The 20,780-nt window shown below is 36.4% G+C and overlaps 1 protein-coding gene across 1 annotated transcript in view; it reads right to left on the bottom strand.

The window, feature by feature from the left end:
* The window catches only part of LOC118749754, a 20,309-nt gene extending 249 nt beyond the window's left edge, over nucleotides 1-20,060 (bottom strand). The window contains exons 1-6 of the mRNA XM_036484533.1: nucleotides 19,303-20,060; nucleotides 18,854-19,049; nucleotides 17,955-18,805; nucleotides 17,368-17,885; nucleotides 957-1,022; nucleotides 668-849 (exon numbers count right to left, since the gene is read on the bottom strand). Coding sequence (XP_036340426.1) covers nucleotides 668-849; nucleotides 957-1,022; nucleotides 17,368-17,885; nucleotides 17,955-18,805; nucleotides 18,854-19,049; nucleotides 19,303-20,060 — 2,571 coding nt within the window. The remainder of the gene's footprint in view (nucleotides 1-667; nucleotides 850-956; nucleotides 1,023-17,367; nucleotides 17,886-17,954; nucleotides 18,806-18,853; nucleotides 19,050-19,302) is intronic.
* Nucleotides 20,061-20,780: the final 720 nt, after the last annotated feature.

Here is a 20,780-nt window from a genome sequence, read left to right as displayed (position 1 = left end):
TGTTCGAAGTTCCTTCATAGGGTCAACGTCATCAATCGCATCTGCATGTAAATATTCAAAAAAAGAGTGTTACAAGAATGTTATGCCAATGGATACCTTTTTAGAAAAATAACTCAGTTTACAAAATACACTACAGATTTTTTTTAATATCATTAAGCTAATTTTACAAACAGTGACTAACAAAGAGCCCACAAAACAAACTTTTTGCAATATCCAAAGAGGCTATAAAACTGTGGGCTTAAAGAATGTTGGAACATTATAATTAAGTTTCAAAATTTAGATGAAAAGTTGTTGATTCTTTGTTTTTAATTTCTACAATTGTGAAATGTTTTGTTTAAAACTAATTTAATTAGTTGTTTCTTTTATAAAAATTTACAAAAATTAGCATGAGGAAGTTTGCTCAATTCAAAAATGTTCATTTCACCAAGACTTTTGTCCACCACTGTATATACGTACCTAACAAAGCTTCGAAAAATTTTTTATACGCTTTCAAACTCGTTTTTCCGTGAATCCCATCTATATTAATCGATGTTATTAGGTCTATAGATAATCCACTATCCAATGTTTTTGTGAGCTTTCCCCTCAATAGTGATTTCATTGCTTTCACCTGTTAAAGGTATTAAAGAATTTGAAGGATTGAAACAATAAGAAATAGAATTTTTCTTACATATATGGATTTGTTTGGTCCAGATAGTTCTGCATTAATAGTATCAATGTCCTCCACGGATTTCAGAGGGAATTTTTCAGTGAGTTTATCTGCGATGGCTTCTTGATGCAAAAAATCTTTTAATAAAACATTATGAACCGCCAGTACTTCCATAATCGCCTTGTTTTGGTTTTTAACTATTTCTAAACAAATTAAATTAGATTAGAATAAAAACTATATTGTATTGAGCCCAACTGAAGCCTCACTTTTTTGGAAGAATATACTCGGAGAACTGTGCACTGTTTCTTACCTTTTAGTTCCTGAATTTCGCCATGCAGCTGTCTGTTACCGTCGCACCTTTCACACGTAGTTATTTCTGAAAAAAATATACAAATAAAATTTATAAATTGAAATCTCATATAGAAAAGTATGCAGTTGAATTTCACTTACTTTTTAACGGGAGATTTTCACCCAGCCGCATCGCATTTCCTCCTCTTTTGTACATCTTTAAATTGTGTGTAGCAATGGTACTAAAAGTATTTGGTTGTCGTAGGGAAGGCACATGTATTTATAATTTATTTGGTTTATATTGAATTTATGTATTGGCTCGGAAGTGTCATACTCAGCAATACAAATTCCTAAAGCTGCTAAAGAATCTACGGGTGCTGTGAAAAAGCTTTTCAGATTTTTTAATTTTTTCCCCAGGATTGTGACGTTTCGTCCTTTTTCAAACCCTACAATCTTTACTGACATATTTTCTTTGAGACAACAAAAGCTATCCGGACCTCTTATACTCAAATAAAACTCAAAATCGATACTTATAACTTTTCCTTTAACTTCTTTAACTTTGGGTAGCTTTTCTTTTTATATTATAGTTTCGTTTTCTATACTTTTAGATATCTGTTGCAAAATCTGTGTGGGCTTTCTTACGTACTTTTTTAGCTGTTGTAAGTAATTTTCAAAATCATATCCTGAAAACGTATATCAGGGTCCTAATAGTTTAGCGCTTTCGCTCAGATGAAGTAGCCCATGTACATTGTAAGATACACTCTCTTCTCCAAAAATGGTAGAAAAATTCTGCACCAACATTTCTAACATAGAATGAGCTAGTGAAATATTGTTTTTGTATTTTTTCGGGCAAGAAAGCAAACGAGTGGATGTGTGAAGCAACAGGAATTCGTTGTAAAAATCTGCATGTACTTTTTCTTTTAAAACTAAAATTCCTGAATATAAAAGGAATTGCCTATATTCAACTGCTTTCCAGTGTGGAAGCTCATCAATTGACCTGGGTTTACGAACAAATTCTTTAGGAACACATGAAGCGAGGGACACTAGGTGATTAGAAATTTCAGTTTTACACATATTACTTATTTTAAAAAATGTTTTATTATTAAACAATCGCAATAACATTTTCCTCATAACCCCCAGGTCTAAGAGGTGCATGGGGTCCAGCGGTATCTGTTCAATCATGTCAATACTCAATTTTTCAAAAGGAGTTTTATTTATTTTAAAACAATTTTTATGCTTATAAGGATATTTCCTTGAACTAAAATCTACGCCAGTCATAACTTCACCTTCACCAGAATGAGTAGGGTATGTTAACACATTATTCATTTTTTTAGAAACCTGGAGGCATTTAGAGCAACCATGAAAAGACGTATGACCAGGTATGCCGCATACAAATGACTTAGCTGGGGCATCACAGACCGCTGCTCGTAATATTATTTTAATAAGCTTATTTTTCAAAACTAAACCATTTTCTAGCAAATGTTTAAAATCATCTATCACATCAGCTAAATAATTTGTTATGCAGTTAGGTTTAGCTTTTCCCAAATAAACACCTATGGGAAACACTGGTAAATTGTTTACATTAACAACTTTCACCAAAACAGGCCACAGCTGCGATTTGGAACTTCGAAATAAAGGAAGCCCATCCACGTTTAAGTCAAATATTATTTCATCGTATTCAATAATTTTCTCACAGATTTTATTTAACTGGATCTCTAAATTGAAATGCGTGTAATAACCAGGTTCAACGCTTCGTATTAGAAAAGGCACGTCCAAATTTGACTCATTCAAAATTCAATATACCAATTTCTTAACTTCTCTTTTAAAGTTTTCTGTGGCACCGGACTTGGCAAAGTTAGGTTAAACTCGGGCTCCGCGACGCCAGCAACAGCAGGCGCAGACACAATTTCACTTAAAACCTCTTCACTATGACTTTCTAACAAAGAAACATATATTTATTTTTGTTTTTTAAATAATCTTCTCCTATTTCTGACACTTCCACCTTTTTTATACATTATTTCTCACTTTTTATAAAAAATTCAGTAAAAAGCAAGCACACGACGCCGACACGCAAAAAATTTTCTTTTATGTTTCATTCAAACAGACGTCAAAGTTTGGCAGCTGTTCTGCGTCAATGCAGTCAGTGCTGCCACAACTCACCATTTTGGATTCCTTTGCACGACTTGCCAGCTAACTAAAAATTTTTTTGTAGGTGTTAGACAAAAATGGGGTATTTTTAGAAATTGCTACGAAATAGTTAATTAAAAGCCATCTAATTTTAACAATTGATAATTTTCCACTGCAGGGTATGTACAACTATACAGATTAAAGTTTTATGAGTTAGAAACTCGAAAGGATAAAATAGTCAAAGTACAAATTTTTCATATAATGAAACTAGTTCATAGTTTTTCTCTTTTTACTTGTAATGGCTGCGTTTCTTTATACATTCCGGATAATCCCATTTCACAGCCGGAATAAACAGAATGCGTTTGAAATATACGTTGACATATCATCAGGAACGTTCTAAAGAATAAGTAAACAAAAAAGTTTATTCCAAACGTTCACAATGAATAAAGAAATGCCGCCAATATAAAATTTCTAAAATAAATGTATTTTTTGATTGTTATTCGTATTTTCTGTCTTTTTTTAGTACCTTATTTTGCAATACCTAGTGCCTTTTCCTGCCTTTTTCGCTATTTTGTTTTGCCTTTTTTGCAGTACCTAGTGCCTTTTCCTGCCTTTTCGCTATTTTATTTTGCCTTTTCCAGCCTATTTCGTTATTTTATTTTGTCTATTTTATAGGTTTTTAGGTCCTAAAAATCCGTTCCCTGTTAACAATGTATTCATGTAGACTCTACGCCTTTTAACGAATTCCGTTTGCATAACTTATTCAAAATTTTAAGAATTAAAAATGGCGGGTCCAATATGTTTTTAAAAATATATTTTTTTATGGAATTCAACATTTCCAAGTTTTTGGTGGTAGTGCGGCTTTTTTGTCAGTGAAATATAATTTTGACTTTTGGTCCCCTTTGCTACGGAAGGCTGCGTAGGTTCCCCACTTTCGCCAGAAATCGTTAAATTTTCGCTTAACGCGTATTTGCATTGTTCAACCTTCACAGGCGATTAGTTGAATCAAAGTTGAACGAACAGAACAATTTTTATTTGAAAATATGTAGTATGTATATACATTTTATGTACATACACTGGCGATCAAAACTGAGTGCATGATGATTTTATCGAATATTTACAATGTTGTCCAAGTTGATTTTTTGTTACTTCTTAAAAAATATTTCTCATGCTTTAAACAAAACCATATATATAGGACTGCATTACGCCCCATGCAAAAAAATCGGTACTGGGATTCCATTGGAATTATAATATCTATTATATTTTAAGACTTGCAACAAATATTTAGATTTACGTGAGCCGGGCCGATTTGAAAATACCTCAAAAAATCAAGTTTTTTATGAATAAAAATAGTTTCTTAAAGAATTTTTTTGAAAAAAATTCCATCCGAGAACAAGACAGTTTAAACTCAAAAAATATGCACAAAATTATTAAAAGAAACTTTCAACGGAATCGTAATAATGAGATTTTTTATGCTGTTTTTAATTTTTTACAAAGTTTGGTATAAGAAAAAAATTAATAACTGGACCACAACTATTCCGATTTAGACTTGTAAGGTATCATTGCAAACGTGATTTCACACCCTTTTTATTTCAAATAAACTCATTCAAAGCATGAAAGAGAGAGGCAGGATGAACGAGCGTCACTCCAAGTCGAATTAAGAAGTTTTGGTAATTGAAAAAAGTAATAATAATTGGGACGTGAATTAATTTCTTTTGTCACACGTCAATGCGAGCAGACGTGTATTTACTGCGCTCCGCGATTTTTGTGTTTGCTTCGCAGTGACTGTATTTTGAAATAAAATTGTAGAATTACACGAAATGCCTTGTTTCTGTGGTCTAAAAGTTGACCGTAATAACAAAGCCAAAGGTTCAATGTGCTGAATGTAGTGAACTTTTCCACCTTAACTGTGCCGGTATTTCTCCTGCAGACGTGGATCATTTGATCAGATCTAACAGAAGCTTTTTCTGCAAAATTTGTTCGGACATTCACCGAAGATCTTGCCGTTCTCCCCCTCCGTCTCTTGGTGAGGTGGAGAGTGCAATTGATATTAATTCGCCTGCTTCAACAAACCATAGTGCAAATATTTTGCTCCAACAACAATTGCCTAAGCCGGTCGTAATGCAGAAGCACAGTGAAAATGGACAAAGTAAAAACGAAGACAATACTGCAATCTCGTTAGCAATAGTGCTGCTTTTAAATATGAACAAGTTCGTGCGACTTCTGTGATTAGTTCTCTTCAAGCGGATAAACAGTTGTTGATAGCAGCGTTGCCGCTAACAATTTTTTTCCCCTACCAATTTTCTTCCCAAATCCGACCAAAATCGTTTACAACCTACCAAATAAATTTCAATTACAAAAAGCATTCTGAGAGCATACATTTATTTAAGATTAACTGGTCTATTCTGGTAATAAATAATTTTTAACCGGTAAATAAAGTTCCTGTCAATTTTTAAACCCTTTTCGCATTCTCTGTACTCTTGTAAGCGGTAAATTTTGTTACCATCTCATAAGCTGGCAACAAAGTATTGCACCGTGAAATATGCACAATTCTTCATAGCTGAATTGCCGAATATTTTAACTGCATTACCAACGAACCTAGAATCGCGGTGACAAGAACTGGTAACATTTTTTTTTTGATAAAAATACGATAGAAATAAAAAATTGCATTTGGTTTTTGCAACACATTCCTTCTGCTAGGTCTGCAGATCGCATACCGTTTACTTCGTAAAAGCAGGAAATAAAATAAAGTTTTAAAATATCCCATTGCTCAACTATTCTTAACGCAACACTTCCTAGTGAAAGCCATGGTGTTTGAGATATGCCCAAGATTTTGGGGGGTTTTACAGAACAGTAGTCCTGAAATTCCTTCAGTTCATTTATCCTCTTTGGACTGTGGGAAAAGAAACTATATGAGTTGGGGCACAGTGTCTCAATGCTTTTCGGCGATTTTTTACAAGTGTAGCTTGAGCAAAGGTGAAGTGAGTGGCATGTGCACTTTATATAAAATAAATCGGTTTCAGCACTCAATAATGTTTTCAGCCCGCCCAAGTCTCCAGACATAACATTGGCTCCATCCGTGGCCAAACCAAATAGGTTTCTTATTTTTAAATTGGCAAATGTTTAAAAGGTACAATTGGCAAATATTTATTATTATTTTTATAATTAAGAATCTTAAAACTTAATTCAACTATCCGACCAAAATCTTACTTTGCCGACCAACCTACCAAATGAAAAAGAAGCGACCAAATTTGGTCGGAAAAGACCAATAGTGGCAACACTGGTTGAGAGCAAAGACAGATGAATTGCGCTCTGATATAAGATCAATGCAAAAATGCCAAACCGAAGAGGTCGCCTCCGCCCTTGCGCTACTTACGGCTGAGATAAAACACCTTCGTGCGTGTATACTTGCATGTAGGTGCCATGACGCGAAAAAGAAAAATGCAAAAAGTAAAACAAAACATCACAACCTCGCTCCTTCACCCGTGGGCGCGAAGTCCACAGTTTTGCCCACTGCTTTTCCTGTTGACAGTGTCGAGATGTGCAATAAGGTTTTATTTTTTCGAAAAGAGTTGCCACCTGTTAAATAATTAAAATCAAGTTATTTACTAATCAATGCCCTCAGATCCGCACCGTCCGTTTCATTTTCAAAAGTGAGATACCAAATTAAAGGCCTTAGGTGTAGATGTTCAAAAAGGTTTTACTTTTTCGAAAAAAGTAGCCACCTGTTAAGAAATTAAGTTCAAAATAATACGCGAAGGCATTTTTTGTTCCACATAAAAGATCTGCACCGTTCGTTCGATTTTCAAAAATGGGGTGCAAAATGAAAGCGCATGGCCTGTAGATGTGTAAACTGATTTTATTTTTCGAAAGGAGTTGCCACCTGATAAAAAATTGCATTCAAATAATTTAATAATCAATGCCATCAGATCCACACCGTTCGTACGATTTTCAAAAGTGAGGTGCCAAATCAAAGGGCTCTGGCTGTAGGTGTGCAATAAGGTTTAACATTTTCGAAAGGAGTTGCCACCTTTTAAAAAATTAGGTTAAAGTTATGTTAAAAGCTTTACCAATTATTACAAAATGGGCATAAATGGAAATAGTTTTGAAAATGTTTGTTTCTTTACTTAACTTTATGAGGGTTGCCACCTGTTAAAAAAGGCAAATTCAATTTGAATTAGGGGAATGTGGTAATAGAAATATGTATTTGTGCCAGACGGTAAAGGTTAAGTATGTAGTAGTTTGTAAACATCTTGAAGAGGGGTGCCACCTGTTTGAAAAGTCTAATTTATATCAAGTATAAAAAATATGGACGTCAAGCGAATGAATCTTAAGAGATCTTTAGTTTGAACGTGTAGAATAATTTTAAAGTGTTTGAAGAGGGCTGCCACCTGTTTAAAAATTAAATTCAAATTATTTAAATAGTTAAACCAATATTTACCATTTGGGTACCAATCACAGTAGTTTTGAAAATACTTTATTTCCTAACTGCGTGTAGGAGGGTTGCCATCTGTTTAAACAATCAAATTCAATTTTAATTAAGGCAATGGGGTAATTAAAATATGTATCTATGTCTATAATCTATATTTATAATACACGAAGGCATTTTTTGTGCAGCTTTAAACATCTGCACCATTCGCTCGATTTTCAAAATTGGGGTGTCAAACTAAAGCGCTTGGCCTGTAGTTGTGCAATAAGGCTTTATTTTTTGGAAAAGAGTTGCCACCTGTTAAATAATTAAACTCAAGTTATTTACTAATCAATGCCCCCAGATCCGCACCGTCCGTTTGATTTTCAAAAGTGAGGTACTAAATTAAAGGGCTTAGGGTGTGGATGTTCAAAAAGGTTTTACTTTTTCGAAAAAATTTGCCACCTGTTAAGAAATTAAGCTCAAATTAATTAAAAAGTTAAATTAATTATAAAATATGGGTGTCAATCAAAATGGTTTTGAAAAGGCTTTATAACTTAACTAGGTATAGGAGGGTTGCCACATATTAAAAAAATTTAATTAAATTTTGATTAAAGGAATTTGGTAAGTAAATAAGGTATCGCTATATGGGTGTCAAAGAAGAGGTTTAAGAAGGTAGTAGTTTGGAAATATCTTGAATAGGTTTGCCACCTATTTGAGAATTCTAATTGAACTATTTTATACCCAAGTTATATGAAATATTAACGATAAATGTCAAATGAAGGTGCTTCAAGAAATACTTAGTTTGACAATTTAGAACATTTTTGATGTGCGTGAGGGTTGCCCAGCTTAAAGGGCTAAACTAAAATTATTTAATAAGTTAAATGAACTACTAACCGATGGTAATCAACGGAAATGGGTTTAAAATCCTTTATTTAAGAACTATGTTTAGGAGGGTTGCCACGTGTTTAAAAAATGAATTTCCACTTAATTTATCGGATACTTGAAATATTTATAACAATGTCAGGCGAAAAATATTTAAGGAAATTTTAGTTCGAAAATAATTTTTAATTTTTGCCACCTGTTTTGAAAATGGTATTTCGTTTAATTATACATAAGTTACATGAAATTTTAAAATATTGTTATGGTGTTAAGATATCTTTAAATTGATCGTTTGAGTTTTTTTGAAAAAATTAAACTCAAATTATTTAATAAGTTAAATGGATTTGTCAATCGAAATGGGTTTGAAAATAATTTATTTCTAAACTGTATTTAGGATAGTAGCCATGTGCTTAAACAAATTAAATTCAACTTAATTCATCAGTTAACTGAAATATGTATAACAATGCCAGTCGAAAGATTTTAGTTTGAAAATACTCTTAAAGTGGTTGCCACCTGTTTGAAAAGTCGAATTTGATTCACTTATGCGAAATTGTATTATTTTATTATTATGAAATATCGAAATATTAGTGTCAAACGAAAGAGTTTTAACAAAACTATGGGCTGATAATATTTTTAATTAGAGAAAGTCATCACATCTGCACCATTATTTCGAGTTTCCAAAATGAGAAGTCAAACTAAAGGACTGGGATTCTGCAGAGATGTGCACAGATTTTATTTTTTGAAGTTAAAGGGAGATTTGAGATTTGATGAAATGAAAACCGACACCATGCGAGACGTCCCATCACTGAGAAATTGTTTAGATTAATCATTAGGAATATTTTTAGAGGTTTTTGAGTAGGGTTTCACCTGTTTAAAAAAATTAATCAAATGTTGGCGTTTTGACGCCATGCGGGTTCACTAGTATATACCTGTTACGCGTGATAATGCTAATACTTCTGCTTCTGTTGTTAATGATAACAACCACCCCAGTCGGAATTTTAAGACCATTGCTGGTTGCAATGCTAGTAGTGAGTTAGAAGTTGCACCACGAACAAAATGGCTACACCTGTCGTCGTTTATGAATTCAGTCACCGCTGATAACGTTGTCGCATATGTTTCGAAGAATACGTCCATTGAGTCTAGCTTGATATCCTGCCATATGCTGGTGAAGAAAGATGTAGATGTTAAAACCAGAGGTCGAAAATAACCGTCAACACTTTGAAAGTGTCCCAAAATAGCCGTCACTATTTAAGGGGAAAAATAACCCACATGTGTGCTCCTCTCAGTGGGAAAGGGTTATTTTGCATATAATTTCCATTGCTGTTGGACACGGACACTTATCGTTGGAAGAAGAACAATAAGTGTTAGAAGTGCGTAGAAACATATCAAATTTGCTGTTGATAGAGAGATAGAGAGATGCAACGTCAACGTCACGGTCATGTTATTGATTTAAAATCCGCTATCAATTAAGAAATTATTATTATGATTTAGTTTGTTGACCAAATAAAAAATAAAATTTATTTGTGATTTGATTTTTCAACCAAATAAGAAATACAAATTTTTGATTTGATTTGTAGAGAAAATCAATTTGATTTGTAATTTTTCAATTAAATAATACTTTTGTTATGCGACGCAAATAAGATATTTAAGTATCTTCCAACTTCCAGTTCCACGAAAATCTCTTTTATTGGGATTTTCGAGACTTCTTCAGGATTTTCGGAATCTTCGTGATTTTTGGGCTATTACGGGATTCTCGGACCTAATTCGGGATTTTCAGGACTACTTTGAGATTTTCGGGACTGATTCGGAATTCTCGAGACTTCTTCAGGATTTTCAGAATCTTCGGGACTTCTTCGGTATTTTTGGGCTATTTCGGGATTCTCGGGACTAATTCAAAATTTTCGAGACTACTTTAAGATTTTCGGGATCAGCGGCACTAATTCGGAATTTTCGAGACTTCTTCAGGACTTTCGGAATCTTCGGGACTACTTCGGGATTTTTGGGTTATTTCGGGATTCTCGGGGTTAATTCGGGATTTTCGAGACTACTTTGAGATTATCGGGATCCTCGGCACTAATTCGGAATTTTCGAGACTTCTTCAGGATTTTCGGAATCTTTGGGACTACTTCAGGATTTTTGGGCTATTTCGGGATTCTCGGGACTAATTCGGGTTTTTCAAGACTACTTTGAGATTTTCGGGATCCTCGGCACTAATTCGGAATTTTCGAGACTTCTTCAGGATTTTCGGAATCTGCGGGACTACTTCGGGATTTTTGGGCTATTTCGGGATTCTCGGGACTGATTCGGGATTTTTGAGACTACTTTGAGATTTTCGGGATCCTCGGCACTAATTCGGAATTTTCGAGACTTCTTCAGGATTTTCGGAATCTTCGGGACTAATTCGACAGACAAATAGTAGCATGCTCCTCTGCACACTCAGCTACTGCCGAATAGGGTACATGTTTCCAAATGTTCAGTTTGAATAAATATTACGATGTTTTACGGATACGTAAAAAGTACGGAAACCGCACTGTTGGCAAAAACCCCGATTTTTTCTGGCTGGATATTTATGTACATACATATTAATGAAGCAAGGTTTTTTTTTAAAGAAAAATTTTTGTTTTTCAAAAAGTTAATATTTGTAATTTGGTTCCACCAAACAGATTCTTTATGTGCCGCAGAGCTTCTAAATATCAACCTATTTTTGTTCCATTTGTATATGTAAATGTTCATTTCTTATTTCATTACTAAAACATATGTACGTTTGTATAACCATGAAGAGATTTTATTTAATTTTTGGCTTAAACTAACTCAAAATATTCTAAAATGTAATAGCACCTATACCAATATTTAATTCTGCTTATACTGTATGTACGCAAAAATGCGTAATATAATAAAATAAAAAAGTAAGTGCGCCTGGGCCACACTGAAGAAGTGAAACTTACGTTACGTATCTACTTTGTCTCGAAACCAATATTTATAAGTACACATCTATACATTTGCTTAAGGCTATATTTTATCTTTTTTTATACCCGAGCGCACTTGTGCACAAGGGTATATTAATTTTGTTCATATAACGGTTGTTTGTAACAGCCAAAACGAATCGAGATTAATATAGACAAATCGATTAAGCCATGTCTGTCTGTCCGTCCGTCTGTCCGTCTGTCCGTCCGTCCGTATACACGATAACTCGAGCAAAAATTGAGGTATCTCAACGAAATTAGGTATGTAGGTTTCCCTTAATCCAAGGTAGGTTGGTATTGAAAATGGGCGAAATCGGACTGTAACCACGCCCACTTCCCATATAACGGTAATTTCCAGAAATACGAAAACTGCGATATTTTAGTAACTACTGAAGATAATTCACTCATAATTGATATTTACAATAATTTTCAGACGAAAAATAAAAATATTATAAATTTTTGGAAAATGAGCGTAGCCACGCCCACTTATGGTTACATGTGTATATCTTGGTAACCGGTGCACCAATTTCTTCCAAGCTTGGAACAGTTCTTAGCCTTGATACAGCATACAATAACCACGCCCACATCCCATATAACGGTAATTTAGAGAAATACAAAATCTTCGATAAATCAGTAAATATTGAAGCTAATTTATTCAAAATTGATGCTCGCAACAATTCTTTACCAAGAAATACGCTTATGGTAAAATTTTGGAAATCGGGGGTGGCACCGCCCACTTATGATCACATATATGTATATCGGTAACCGTTCCACCAATTTGTACCAAACTCGGTATTTTTATTGTGCTTGCCACATAAAAGCAAAACTTTGAAAATTATTGAAATCGGACTAAAATTACGGCCGCTTTTCATATAACGGGAAATTTCAGAAATGCTTGAAACTTCAATATTTCGAAATTGAAGGACGCTAATTTACTCAAAATTAATACACCCCGGCTTATCATCTAGCGGTAGGTTTCGGAAAGGTGAAAAAACATATATTTAATACTTGCGCCGGGTATTTAATGTTCGGCTCCGCCCGCACTTAGACTTTCTTACTTGTTTCAATATAGATTTATTCTGTTTATGTTATTCTGTTTTCCTTTATCTTTATCTTCTTTTTTAACGTTATACTCTATTCGTCTTAAAAAGAAAAGTGTTTAAATTTACTTTGGTCTTCTTCTTTGTTTTTATCTTTTATATCTTTGTTGTATCCTTTTCTTCACCTACATATTCACCTAGATGATGCGAGGTGCGATGACGTGATAAGGTGTTATGTTATGTGATGTCAGGTAATGCAATGCAATGTGATAAGATTTCATGTGATGTAATGTGAAGCTTTCATGTCATGCCAAATGATGTGACATCATCGATACCAAAATCGATAACAATATCGATAAAAATATCGATAACAAAATCGATAAAAACATCGATAACAAAATTGATACCCAAATCGATAACAAACTCGATACCCAAATCTATACTCAGATCGATAACAAAATCGATAAAAATATCGATAACAAAATCGAAACCCAAATCGATAACAAACCTCGATAACAATAACGATAACAAAGTCGATAACATTATCGATAACGAAATCGGTTAAAATATCGATAACAAACTCGATAAAAATATCGGTAACAATCGATAAAAATATCGATAATAAAATCGATAAAAATGTCGATAAAGATATCGATAACAAAATCGATAAAAATATCGATCATTATATCGATAAGTCCCGAAAATACCGAAAATCCCGAAATAGTTCCCAAGTTCAGTCTCTGTGACTCTATATCATTTTCTTTATAATTACCTTTATTTTAATCTTTCCTCCTTTATTTTCATCTTTACACATCCTCATCTTTTCTTCATATTTATCTTTATCATCTTTATGTTTATCAATTTCTACATTACATATTCCCCTTCACCTTTGCCCTTATATTAGTAAAATTTTTAAATTTACCTTGGTCTTCATTTTTGCATTTATCTTTATGTATCTTTGTTTTTGTTTTTATTTTTACCTTTGCCTCTATCCTTTTCTTTATCAATAAAATAAAATAGCTTATTTTCGGTGTATCATATTAAGAATGTGCACGCTCTCTTCTTTGGCATAAATGTTCGCACATGTGTACGTATATGTCATGTAAAGAAATGCCTAGCGCTTTGCTTCCCCCCATTACGCCCACTTATATTTTTCAGTCCCACAATAGCCCCCAAATTAAGATACTTAAAAATAAAAGTCCCTGCCAAATTGTTTTTGCCCAAGGGAAATTTTAACAGTTGATAAATAACCCACAACGGAAAACACAAAAAGATCGCACAGAGTGATTTGCCACGGTGAGAAACACTCTTTGTTTGAGAGACGAGTATTTGTGTCAGTGGTAAACACCATACGGGACACTTGGTGACGGTTATTTTCGATCTCTGGTTAGAACATTAAAACGTGTCAATTTCAAGATAGGAGTTCAATCTTAACACTACGCGTCTCTTCTGAACTCTGCGATGTGCGTCCGTTTGAGTTTTTTCAGAAAGCAGGTGCAGCACAACCAAAACCGTAACTGATTCCATTCTCATATAGACAAAAGTATACATAAATGATCAGAATGAAAAGAGAAATCGATTAAGCGGTGACTGTCTGTCCGTCCGTCCGTCCGTCCGTCCGTCCGTCCGTCCGTCTGTGCACACGATAACTCGAGTAAAAATTGAGATAATTGAGGTAATTTTCAGAAAAACGAAAACTGCGATATTTTAGTAACTACTGAAGATAATTCACTCAAAATTGATATTTGCAATGAGTTTTAGACGAAAAATAAGAGTATTACAAAATTTTGGCAAACGGGCGTAGCCACGCCCACTTATGGTTACATGTGTATATCTTGGTAACCGCTACACCACTTTCTTCCAAACTTGGCACAGTTGTTGGTCCTGGTACAGCATACCAACTGGCCGAAAATTTCTAAAATCGGACAATAACCACGCCCACATCCCATATAACGGTAATTTCGAGAAATACAAAATCTTCGATAAATCAGTAAATATTGAAGCTAATTTATTCAAAATTGATGATTGCAACAATTCTTTACCAAGAATATCTCGCTAACCGTTCTAGCAATTTGTACCAAGCTCGGTATGGTTATTGGGCTTGCCACATAAAAGCAAACCGTTGAAAATTGTTGAAATCGGACTAAAATTGAGGCCGCTTTTCATATAACGGTAAATTTCAGATATGCTTGAAATTTCAATATTTCGAAATTTAAGGACGCTAATTTACTTAAAATGTATATACCCCGGCTTATCATGTAGCGGTAGCTTTCGGAAAGGTGGAAAACATATATTTAATACTTGCGCCGGGTATTTAATGTTCGGCTCCGCCCGAACTTAGGCTTTCTTACTTGTTAAGTTTAGATTTTATTCAAATCAACCGTTTATTAAAAAAGTTCTGTCGAATTCTGGATCTTATCTTCATAAGTGATAACATGTATTTCACACTTCATGAATGGCTTGATCCTTTATCAAGTTCTTGTAATCATCACATACCGCTCACTATTTGTCTAGAATTTTACAGTTTTAAAAGTCTTTGTGTTAGTAATCAAAGTAATAACTTCTGCTTTAAACGTTGTAATTTTAATATTGTAGATAACGAAATTTCTCTATTAGATTGGGATTCCCTTTTTACTGGAATTAATATTTCTTCATGCTTTGACAAAGTTAAAACAAAGATGTATGAAATCTTCTGCGAAAACGTACCACGTGTTAGCAAGAAGTGCTATAGGGTTCCTTGGTATACGAGAAAATTAAAAAGGCTAAAGAATTTGAGGAATAAATTAACAAGTGCCCAAGCGTATAGGGATAAATATTTGCACTACTCCAAGAAGTTCAAACATTTAATCAAAATTCTACAGCGTAATTATATTCGTAAATTTGAGTCTGATATTAAGTGTAATCCAAAAGCTTTCTGGCGTTACGTTAAGTCCAAAAATTCCTGCTCTAATATTCCCTCCGAGGTATTTTACAATGGGAGTTATGCTTCCTCCACCCAGGAGGCAGCCGATCTTTTCGCTGACTTTTTTATACCCGAGCGCACTTGTGCACAATTGTATATTAATTTTGTTCACATAACGGTTGTTTGTAACAGCCAAAACGAATCGAGATAGATATAGACAAATGTATACATAAATGATCAGGATGAAAAAAGAAATCGATTAAGCCATGTCTGTCTGTCCGTCCGTCTGTCCGTTCGTCCGTGTACACGATAACTCGAGCATTTCGTTGAGATATCTCAACGAAATTTTGTATGTAGGTTTCCGTTAATCCAAGGTAGGTTGGTATTGAAAATGGGTGAAATCGGACTGTAACCACGCCCACTTCCCATATAACGGTAATTTCCAGAAATACGAAAACTGCGATATTTTAGTAACTACTGAAGATAATTCACTCAAAATTGATATTTACAATAATTTTCAGACAAAAAATAAGAATATTATAAATTTTTGGAAAATGGGCGTAGCCACGCCCACTTATGGTTACATGTGTATATCTTGGTAACCGCTGCACCAATTTCTTCCAAATTTGGCACAGTTGTTGGTTTTGGTACAGCATACTAAATGGCCGAAAAATTTTAAAAATCCGACAGGTTATTGTCCGACGCCCACATCCCATATAACGGTAATTTAGAGAAATACAAAATCTTCGATAAATCAGTAAATATTAAAGCTAATTTATTCAAAATTAATGCTTGCAACAATTCTTTACCAGGAAATGCGCTTATGGTAAAATTTTGGAAAATGGGCGTGGCACCGCCCACTTATGATCACATATATGTATATCGGTAACCGTTCTATCAATTTGTACCAAACACGGTATTTTTATTGTGCTTGCCACATAGAAGCAAAACGTTGAAAATTATTGAAATCGGACTAAAATTACGGCCGCTTTTCATATAACGGTAAATTTTAGAAATGCTTGAAACTGCAATATTTCGAAATTTAAGGACGCTAATTTACTCAAATTCGATACACCCCGGCTTACCATCTAGCGGTAGCTTTCGGAAAGGTGAAAAAACATATATTTAATACTTGCGCCGGGTATTTAATGTTCGGCTCCACCCGAACTTAGACTTTCTTACTTGTTTTAAAATGGATAAAGTCGTACCTTTCATGTCGTAAATGTGTAGTTGTTGTTAATAATGTTTCTTGCCATCCTTTTGTTGCCTCTTCTGGTGTCCCATAGGGCAGTATTCTGGGTCCATTACTCTTCATCATTTTTATTAATGATATATCTGTTTGTTTTAAATTTTCTGAATTTATTTTATATGCAGACGATTTAAAAATTTTTAAAACAATTTTAAGTCGATCTGATTCAGCTAAGCTACAGTCAGATCTCAATAACGTCGTGGCATGGTGTGATAAAAATCACTTTCAGCTAAATATTAGGAATTGTTCTCACATAACGTTTTCCAAGTCCAGGCAGTTATTTGCTACTTCACATTTAATTAAGGAATCGCGTCTCACCACCTTGGATGAAGTTTCTGATCTGGGCGTAATTTTTGACTCAAAATTCCTATTTCTGAGTAATTTAAATTATATAATTTCTAAGTCATATTCTACACTTGCCTTTATTCGGCGCTTCGGTTCAGACTATACTGATCCTTACACTCTAAAGTTACTTTTTACCTCGCTTGTACGATCTAGGTTAGAATATGCTGTCTTTATATGGAGGCCATATCACCTTTGTCACATTAATAGTGTAACTATTGGATGAAAAGGCAATTTACTGGTTTTAATTGTATAAGATTTATTGAGAGACAAGAAATCGTTTGCTGATACAATTTGCTCGATATTTGTTGGTTAGTTGTTTCGTTGGTTTGAAAATTGTATTTTTCTGGTACGTCTGCTTTTCTTAACGCGCTGAATAAAAAGGACCAAATTTTCGTAAGTATCTACATATGTCAAAAAATCAATGATGGCCGCTTAGCTGTCAAGGTTGGCTATTGTGAACCGGTTTAATGACAGGGTGCCCAACACTCCTCCCCCCGTGAATCTTCCCGAGATTCACCTTCTACGATTAGCCGAGCTAGGCGTGTGGCAGGACGACGTAAAAGTCCGCTGCTTGTCTTCACGTCTGCTACGCGAACTTGGCCGTCGTTTGTGGGGAAGACCTTCGTGACACGACCCTTCTGCCAGTGACTGCGTGGTAGAGATGGCTCACATATTAGAACTAAGTCGTTGAGTTGCAGCGGGAACGCTTTCTCCCTCCACTTGCTGCGACAAATGAGTTGAGGCAAATATTCCGTGGTCCACCGTTTCCACAAGCGATCTTTGAGATTCTGCGCTATTCGCCACTGCTTCCTCAGACATATTTTCTCATCGACCGGATTCGGTGTTTGAGTTGAGTTAACGCACCCGATCAGAAAGTGGTTCGGTGTGAGTGGCTCATCGTCTTCGTGTGACAAGGGCAAGTCCGTTAGCGGGCGGGAGTTTATAATATTCTCAGCTTCAATGAGTACAGACTGTAGGGTGTCGACTCTCGGCGCCACTTCACGCAGCGTATGACTCAGCAAGGACTTCACAATTCTAATCAGCCGCTCTCAACAGCCACCAGCGCTGGGGTTGGACGGCCAATTAAATTTCCACTCTATATACTTATTTGCGGCCTCTGCTTGTATGCGGTCGGTGTCGAATAGTTGTTCAGCGTTTTTCAAATCCTTTTGGGCACCGATGAAATTCGTGCCGTTATCACTCCTGATTCTCACGGGGGTGCCGCGCCGATTTATAAAATTCCATAGGCACAGAATGAACGCATCCGTTGAGAGGTGTTCAGCTAACTCAATGTGCGCTGCCCTCACGGTCAAGCAGGTGAAGATGACACCCCACCTTTTCTCCCTTCGTCGCCCTACTGTAACATTAAACGGTCCAAATAAGTCAACGCCAGTATACGAAAATGGGCGGACATACGGGGTTAAGCGATCAGGTGGAAGTTGTCCCACCATTGGCGCGACGGGGCTGGCTTTATTTATTTTGCATTGTAAACAGTTTCGTTGTATCTTTTTTAGCAGTGTCTTTATGTGCGGAATCCAGAATCTCTGTCTTACGGCGTTGATTGTGACTGCCGTATTCTGGTGGTGGTTCTGTTCGTGGTAGTGTTGGACGATCAGTGCTGCGACAACATGATTTGACGGCAACAGAATCGGTCTGCGAACGTCGAATGGTAGGCACGTTGCCTCGTCAATGCGACCGTTCAGTCGCAAGAGGCCGTCCTCGTCTAGATAGGGTGTAAGGCTATACACAACACTTTGCCGAGGTAACTTGCGTGATGAGGAAAGCTGTGCGATCTCGCTTGCGAAGCACTCTTGCTGTACCTGTTTGCTCACTATACGCTCTGCCTGGTCGATTTCAGCAGCAGTTAAGGTCCTCGACAGATGTACGTCAACGGGCACCGATTTCCTCCGAAATAACATTTGGGCTCGTATGACCCAGGCGACAGTACGTTTCAGCTTTAAATATGAGTTAAATTTAGTAAAATCTATTAGAGTTTTACTTGCCTGACAATATAGTATACGACTCGTTTCAACTTCTTCCACAAGTCCGCTGGAACGTTCGATAGTGGTGGACGGCCAATGCTCTTCATCGTTCTTCAGGAAGTCTGGGCCTTTTATCCAGTGGCAGTCTTTACCTAGGTGGGTTTTGCGGCCGCGTAGCGGCATCTGCAGGGTTGATGTTTGTGGGTACCCAACGCCACTGCTCACGGGAAGTTGCACTTACAATCTCAGAGATTCGATGGCCCACGAAGGGTTTGTATTTTCTCTCTGAAGAGTGGACCCATTGTAAGACCGTTTGTGAGTCGCTACAAAACAAAACGCGACTTATTTTAAATTCGTGATTGTTGACAAGCATTTTACTTAGCCTTGTCCCTAGAACTGCGGCTTGCAGTTCAAGTCGTGGTATAGACAGAAGCCTCTTCGGCGCGGTGCGTGTTTTACCCATGACGAACCTTACGTCAACTGAACTGTCATACACCACTCGGAAATAGCCTACCGCTGCAAAGGCTTCCTGGCTGGCATCGGCGAAAATATGCAGCTCAATTCTGCTGCTGTGCGAAATACTGGGTGAGTAGTATCTCGGTACTTGAAACTCTTTGATATTCGGGAACTCCTTCCACCAGCGGGACCATCTTGCAGCCAATTCAGCATCTAACTTCTCGTCCCATCCAATGCCTAGTCTCCAAGTGTCTTGTATGATGATTTTCGTAGTTATCAAAAAGTTCGCTAGTAGCCCAAATGGATCAAAGACTGGCATCACTATGCCCAGTAGTTCTCTTTTTGTCGGAGCGCGAATTCCCTCTAGCACTGGCTGTGGTACGCGATGAAATTTCGTATGGAACTCGAAAGTATCGTCTCTGGTATTCCAGTACATACCAAGTACTTTATCAGCCGTTTGGTTGCGTTCCATATTAATTACTTCCCTTGTCGTTGCAGGCGTTTTGTTCATGGCTTTCTCTATGTAGCCGCAATTAGAGATGAAGTTCCGCAATTCGAATCCGGCTTCCGAATTGATGGCAACTATCTGTTTGCAAATTTTGATTGCGTGCTCCGGCGTGTGAAAACTAGTCACCAGGTCATCGACATAGTGCTTGTTGATAACAATGGAGGCTGCTTCAGGAAACTGAATTCTGAACCTTTCTGCGTTTTTGTTTTTAACATGCTCTGCGATGCAAGGTGAACAAACTGCACCGAAGATCATCGACGTCATCATATATTCTTCGATCGGTTAATTGGAGTCTCCATCCCTCCACAAATATCGCTGAGCATGTTGGTCCATCGGTCGTACTTTAACCTGCGAAAACATCTCCCTTATATCCGCTGCTACGCCAATTTCGCCCTGGCGGAATTGCAATAGTATGCGTATGAGCGGCTGTGCCTGTTCGGGGCCCTTTCACAAGACTGAGTTTAGTGAAACCTTATTCACTGTAGCTGCGGCATCGAAGACGATGCGATGTTTGCTGGGATTGCTTGGGTTAAAGACAGCAAAATGAGGTAGATACCAGGCTTGTGCATATGGTGCGCTGATTTCCCGGCTGGTTAGCTTCCTGGCGTACCCTTTCGTCACGTATTTCGACATTTCTTGATTGTAACGTAGAGAAAATTTTGCGTCTTGATGCATGCGCCTTTCTACCTACAGAAAGCGCCGTTCCGCCAATTCTCTGCTACTCGGAAGTTGTGGTGGAAACATTTTCCAAAGAAGACCAGTTTCGTAACGCTTACCTATTTATCGCGTTGTTGCCTCTAATATTGATTTGGCCTGCTTATCGGTATCAGACTCAAGCTTGACTGATGCAGGATTAAAACCGAATTTGTCCGTGGTCATGTAGTCCGAGACTAGTTGGTGCAGATGGTGCCATTCTTGCATGTGGAGTACTCGCAGACTTGACGTTGACGCAAGCTTAGTCGGACCATATGCCACCCAACCCAA

This window comes from Rhagoletis pomonella, unplaced genomic scaffold (genome assembly GCF_013731165.1).
Source record: "Rhagoletis pomonella isolate Grant_MI unplaced genomic scaffold, Rhpom_1.0 Rhpom_scaffold_00042, whole genome shotgun sequence".
Lineage (NCBI taxonomy): Eukaryota > Metazoa > Arthropoda > Insecta > Diptera > Tephritidae > Rhagoletis > Rhagoletis pomonella.
This window is presented reverse-complemented; position numbering and strand designations above follow the sequence as displayed.